Genomic DNA, 7,070 nt, shown 5'->3' with positions numbered 1-7,070 from the left:
CCAGGATGACAGCAGAATTGCTGAAGTTGTCCCCTAATTAGCAAGTTAGCAGATGACACCATGATTGGTGGAGTAGCACAGAGAGATCTGGGTGTTCAGGTCCATTGTACCCTGAAGGTGGCAACGCAAGGTCGATAGCATGGTCAAGAAGGCATATGGCATGCTTTCAATCATTGGACAGGGTATTTTGTACAAGACTTGACATGTCATGTTCCAGTTGTAAACGACCACATTTGGAATACTGTGTACAATTCTGGTTGCCACATGACAAAAAGGATGTGGACACTTTGGATATGGTGCAGAGAAGGTTCACAGGGTTGATGCCTGGTACGGAGTGCGCGAGCTATGAAAAGAGTTTGAGTAGATTAGGATTATACTCATTAGAAAGATGGAGGTGGAGGGGGAACATGATTAACCTATACAAAATCATGAGACATCCAGACAGGCTGGATGACACGCAGCATTTCCCCCTGCCCGCCCCCGCCCCTCACCAGAGAGAGGGACTCAATTACTCAGGGTTACAATTTCAATGAGAGAAGGGAAAATTTTAAGGGAGATATGCGTGGTAAGTTGTTTATGCAGAGGGTGATGGGTGCCTGGAACATATTGCCAGCAGAGGTTGTAGAGTTGGGCACGACATCATCATTTGAGATGTATCTGGACAGATATGTGAGTAGGCAGCGAGCAGAGGGATACAGATTCTTGGAAAATAGGCGACAGGGTTAATTGAGGATCTGGATTGGCGCAGGCTTGGTAAACTGAAGTGGCTGTTCCTGTGCTGTAATTTTCTTTGTTCTTTGTATTCACACAGATGCTTTTGCTGATTTTTCTGGCTGACTTGTGTTTCTGTGATCCCAGTGCACATTAGATATTTGTACTGTCTATTCCAATACCATTACTTTGGAGATTTATCTTCTGTTTGTTCATTAGACTGTAAGTAACATTGACCTAATTATGTCCATGGAGGAATTCTTTGTTGTGTACATAAATGTGTTGAATTCGTTACAGTTTCAAGTGAAGGTTGCAGCATTTGACAAAGAAAATGAAGTATCCTTTCAATGCACTACCAACACTTGCTGATGTTGAGTTTGTTTACTGTCCCGTGCTTGTGGTTCTTGGAGTGTCTGGTAAGTAACATCTGTCCACTTCTGTATATTTCCTTAGCCGTTTCTGTTAGAGAATGAACTGTGTCGGGGCAACAATGTTGCTCAACAAAATTGCCACTTATTACATGGTTTTCTCTTTCCTAAGTTATTCATTCAATTTTAAAATTTTTTTTTCAAAAACAGCTACGGAGCAATCAGGAAACCTTAATCAAATGTAATGGCATTTAATATAAAAACTTCACGACACTCCTTCATAATTTTAAGAGTGATTGTGCAGTTTGACTAGTGTAACAAAACTGAATTTGCTGATTTCAAAACTTCTAATTTTTACCTGCAATGAAAACTATTTCTGATAATTTATTCTACATTCAAATAAAGGAAACAGCCAATGGTCATTGATTAGACGTGGAAACGTGCAACCTTGTGAAAAGAACCAATATCTTAGAAGAAAATAGTGTATTTGAATGAAAAATAAATCATAACAGCTTATAATTTAGTGATCATTGGCAGCTACTTCATTCTTGGCAGTGAGTTATGCTGAAAAACATTTTGACGAATAGCAAATTCAAACCTTAGGGGCATACAGCTTAGTGAAATTCACACCACAACCTGCTTCGCCGTTATTGCATCCATGGGGGTTCTCAGACTCGAATGCTGATTGGCAACTCATGCTCTTCTCTGCTTTGTTCAGTACCAAAGTACTTTCTCTTTTCCCGCATGGAACATCGATGTTGTACATATCCAACGGTTATTGCCCATCCCTACTATGCCCTTGAGAGGGTGGTGGTCTTTGACATTGTAGTTCATGTGTTGTATTTGACTCCCAGTTGAAATTTGAAGGATTTTGACCCATTAACAGTGAAGGAATAGTGACGAATTTTCCAATCAAGATGGCGACTGGCTTAGGACGGAACTAGCTCGGATTGATGTTCCCACGTGTCTGCTCAATGGTTCTGAATGGATGTAGTCGTGGTCTTGGAGGGTGTGGTCAAAGGATCTTTGACAAATTTCTGCAGTGCATCTTGCAGATGATACACTCTTCAGCTACAAGAAATTGGCAGTGAAGGGACTAAATGCTTGTGGATGCGATTCCAAACAAGGATAAAACAACCTCCTCGATGGCATCAAGCCTGAGTTATGTTGAAACTGTACCCATCCAGTCAAGTGAGGAGTGTTCCATCTCATTCCTGAATTGTGTATTGTAGATGGTGGACAGGCTTTGGAGGTCAGGAGGCACGTTTTTCACTGCAGCATTTTAGTCTCTGATTTGCTCTTACACAGTTGTGGATTCATACAGTAATACAGCATATAAACAGGCTCTTTGTCCCAAACTGGTCCATGGATTATGTTGCCCGCTCAGCTCATTCCAATTGCCCATCTTTCCCATCCTTGTACATATCCAAATGTATTTTTATAAGCGTCACTATTGTGTCTGCCTCAACCACTTGCCCTGGCAGCCTATTCTGCCTACGCACCACTCCCTGTGGGCAGAAGTCTTGTAGCCATTGTATTTCTTGTCATTTGAAAATAGATGGCTTCAGTATCTGAGGAATTGTGAAAGGTGCTGAACATTGTTTGCTGATTTGCACATCTCCACTTCTGGTCTGATGGAGGGAAGGTCATTGATAAAGCAGCTTTTCGACCGAGAACACTGAGGAACACCAGACTCATCTCAAAACTGAGAGGCCTTGGTCTCAGCTCTGCTTTCTGCAGCTGGATCTGGAGCTTCCTGACCCACAGGCCACAGTGATGGTAGATAACGGTACCTACTCCACTATAACATTCAACATTGAGAGCTCCTCAAGGAGGTGTACTCAGCCCCCTCCTGTACTCCCTGTGCACCTACGACTGTGTTGCCAAACTCTGAATGAATGCAATCTACAAATTCACTGATGACACCACCTTAGCGGGATGCAAACCTAACAATAACAAATCCAAGTACAGAAGGGAGATTGAGGGCACGATGAAGTGGTGCAAAGAAAATCATCCTGTCTATTCATGTTGGAAATATGAAACAACTGATCATCAACATCAGAAAGAAAGAAAGACAACACGACTCCATCTACAATCAAGGGACTTGAGGTTGAGACAGTGAAGAGCATCAAGTTGTCTTAGTGTGGCGATAATCAATGAACTGTCCTAGACGTTCAATATAAGTGCAACAGCCAAGTAGGCACAACAAAGCCACTTCTTCGTCAGGCAGCTCAGGAAATTTGGCACGTCCATACTTCTGATGCACCATTGAAAGTATTCTGTTGGAGTACATGATGGCCTCGTATGGCAATTGCTCTGCCCAGGACTGAAAAAAATGACAGAAATTCATGTATGCAGTCCAGACAATCATCATAGAAAATTTGACTCCTTCCATGTATTCTATTTAAGTGGCTCATTGCGGCAGAAAGGGTCCTTCAGCCGCACTTGGTCAAATGAAGCCTTGACATCAAAGGCTGGCATGGTCACCTCACCTCGAATTCAGCTCTTTTCATCCACTTTTGAATTCAGGAGCAGAGCAGATCTGGCAGAATACAAACTGGGCATCGGTGAACAAATCGGTGGTTCACAAGTGCCGATGATAGCACTGTTGGTGATAACTTCTTTCACTTCGATGTCGAGGATTTGTTCTGCTTTTTGCATAATCAAACACTGCCAGGCAATTTTCCACATTGTCATGTGAATGTCAATGCTATCACTGAACTGAATCAGCATGGCTGGGGTTTGGTCGCAGAAATGTTCAGCATGACTACGGTATTGCTTTCAGAACCTGTGTCCTTTGCAGCCTCCAATGCTTCCAATTGTTCCTTGATATCATGTAGAGTGAATCAAAGTGGCTAAAAACAGTCAGCTATAATGCTGGGGATCACTGCGGCAGGCCAAGATGGATCTCATCTTGGAACTTCTGGCCAATGTTTGATATGAATACTTCAGATTTATCTTTTCCACTGAAGAGCTAAGCTCTTCCATCATGGAAGACGGCAATATTTGTATAGCCTCCTACACCTTAAGTTTGTTTTCTTTCAAATTTGATATGTGATCAATTTGCTTAATCGATTGTGGGATCACTTAGCTCTTTGCCACATGTTGCTTATGCTGTATGGTACACATGTGTTCCTGTTTGATAGCTTCGCCCGATTGACACCTCATTTTCTGGAATGCCTGGTCCTGCTCCTGTCATGCTGTCCTCCACGCTCCAGTGAACGAGGGCTAATCCTCAGGCTTGATGGAAATGGTACAGTGGTGGATGTGCTGGGCCATGAGGTAACAATTTGTTTTAAGGGTATGAATCTGTAGCTGATGATGCCTCACAGAATCCCATTCTTCAGTTGATAGAACTGTTTGACATCTCATTCCGCATCATGATAGTGCGATTCAACATGGAGGGTATTCTCAATGTGCATGTGGCATTTATTTTCCACAAGGACTGTGCAGTGGTCACCCTTATAGTTATTTTCATGGACTGAAGCCTATGCAGCCAGCAGATTGACAAGGATGAGGTAAAGTATACTTTTCCCCTGATTTGCTGGTTCCATCATCACTCACCGTAGGCACGTTCTAGCAGTTATGTACTTTTGGACCTTGAACAGCTTGATGTGTCGGGCTGAGGTAATGTTGGTAGGGAACATTGAATTTCCCCAGCCAGATTACCTTTTCCACACTTGCCATCCTGAGCCCTCCCTGGAAGTGTTCATTATTGAAGGATGCAAATTCAAAATCTGAGTAAGAGCAGAATGTGGTAATAATTGGCATGTCTCTATGCCCATGTTTAATCTGATTCTGAGCCTCGAAGACATCCAGAGTCAATGTTTTGGACTTCCAGGGACAAAACCCTTCTCATCATTTACCACTGTGTTGCCACCTGTGTGAGGTCAGTTGTGCCAGTAGTACAGGGCATATCCTGGGATGGTGACTATGGATACTGATTGTGGATGATCAGCCACGATCATCATGAATGGTGGTGCTGGATCGAAGGGCCGAATGGCCTACTCCAGCAACTATTGCCTGTTGACTTTTGTGACAGTGGTGCCTGTGACATTGTCTGCAGTGTAATATTTGAGATTTCTTACTTTTTTGAACTTGATCGTATGTCGGTTCCTTACAATTACAAAGAGTGATAATGTTCTCAAAAAAATGCCTGTGGAAAACACTTGTGGAATAAAATTTAAGTTAACAATATGTTTGATGCCGCAGATTCAGCAGAAACCCTGGTTAAAGTCATGTATTAAATGCGGCCACCTAGTTTTCTTTGTGTGAACAAAGTGAGGGGCTGGATGAACTCAGCAGGCCAAGCAGCATCTCAGGAGCCCAAAAGCTGACCTTTCAGGCCAAGAACTCTCTGAAGGGTCCAGGCACGAAATATTGGATTTTGTGCTCCTGAGATGCTGCTTGGCCTGCTGTGTTCATCCAGCTTCACGCTTTGTTATCTTGGATTCTCCAGCATCTGCAGGTCCCATTATCTCTGGTTTTCTTTATGTGTTCAAGTTAACTTGTTGGCGATTGTGATTCTGTCGTGGAGGAACTGTGGTCTCTCAAGATGCATCACGTTCTACCTGATAGCAATGGCAGCAGCTGATTTCCTTGTTGTTATAACTGATGTGATGCTGAGGTGGCTTATAATGTATTTCCCAGTGTCTTTCCTCGATATTACATATGTCTGTGGTTTGGTTACGATGCTCATTCCTGCGACCACAATGAATTCCGTCTGGCTGACCATTGCTTTCACCTTTGATCGATTTGTGGCCATTTGCTGCCAGAAGCTGAAAACCAAATACTGCACAGAGAAAACTGCGGTCATGGTTATTGCAACAGTGAGTGTGCTGAGCTATATTGAAAGCATTCCCTGGTATTTCAAGTTCCAATCCAAGTATATCTTCAACAACCTGCCGTGGTTTTGTGTCATAAAACCAGACTATTACACTTCAATATTCTGGATGACTTATGCTATGTTCCATCGTGTACTATCCCCTTTACTGCCATTCATTATTATTCTTGTTTTGAACACTCTGACTGTCAGACATGTTTTCATAGCAAGCAAAGCCCGCAGAAGACTCCAGAAGGACAGTGCCGGCGAGAAGCCCAGTGACCCAGAGATGGACAAACGCAGAAAATCCATCATTTTACTCTTTACAATCTCAGGCAGCTTCATTATTTTGTGGACCCCTTATAATATATGTTTCCTTTGTCAAAGAATTGCATCACTGTTTGATTATCCTCCACTTTCCCCAGCAGCAGGTACCATCGCATACCTGCTGCAGCTCCTCAGTACTTGCACAAACACTTGCATATACACAGTGACCCAGACACAATTCCGAGAGCAGCTAAAAGCGGTTGTGAAGCTCCCTTTCACTCTGATTCTCAGATCCAAACAGTCAATGTAATTGTTTTCGTGGAGTTGATTTCGGCTCCATCTCAGAAATCTTTTTTAAATAGCTGAGCTGAATATTAATTAGGTAGCCTACAGTGTGGAAACAGGCTGTTCGGCCCAACAAGTCCACACTGCCCCTTGAAGCATCCCACACAGATCCATCCCCCTATAACCCACACACCCCTGAACACTATGAGTTATTTAGCTTGGCTGATCCACCTCGCCTGCACATCTTTGGACTGTGGGAGGAAACTCATGCAGACACGGTGAGAATTGCAAACTCCACCCAGACAGTTTCCCGAGGGTGCAATCATACCCAAATCCCTGGTGCTGTGAGACTGCAGTGCTAACCACTCAGCCAACATGCCACCCACTCAGACAACAACACAGAGCACCAGGGTTTTGCCCATCGAACAGAGATCAGAGATCGGAGAAATTCTTTATTCATTTTTCTATTCAAGGTCTAATCTATTTCCGCTCTGAAAGTGACTCTTGCATCAACCGCCACCATCCTGTCAATAAGCCAGTCCACAGTATAACAGAGTAAATTTTTGATTCCAAGCTTCCTTCTATTTCACTTTCCAATTATTTTCCACTTGGGTTTT

General features: G+C 43.1%; 1 protein-coding gene across 1 annotated transcript; it reads left to right on the top strand.

Moving 5' to 3' along the window:
• The first annotated feature begins 1,019 nt into the window (after positions 1-1,019).
• LOC132210663 (probable G-protein coupled receptor 139) lies at positions 1,020-6,478 on the top strand. The gene is made up of 2 exons (XM_059651772.1): positions 1,020-1,127; positions 5,583-6,478. The coding sequence occupies exons 1-2, from the start codon at positions 1,043-1,045 to the stop codon at positions 6,476-6,478; spliced, it is 981 nt and encodes a 326-aa protein (XP_059507755.1). The 5' UTR covers positions 1,020-1,042.
• Positions 6,479-7,070: the final 592 nt, after the last annotated feature.

This window comes from Stegostoma tigrinum, chromosome 16 (genome assembly GCF_030684315.1).
Source record: "Stegostoma tigrinum isolate sSteTig4 chromosome 16, sSteTig4.hap1, whole genome shotgun sequence".
Classification (NCBI taxonomy): domain Eukaryota; kingdom Metazoa; phylum Chordata; class Chondrichthyes; order Orectolobiformes; family Stegostomatidae; genus Stegostoma; species Stegostoma tigrinum.
The sequence above is the reverse complement of the archived record's forward strand: the minus strand, read 5'-3'. Positions and strand labels throughout refer to the sequence as shown.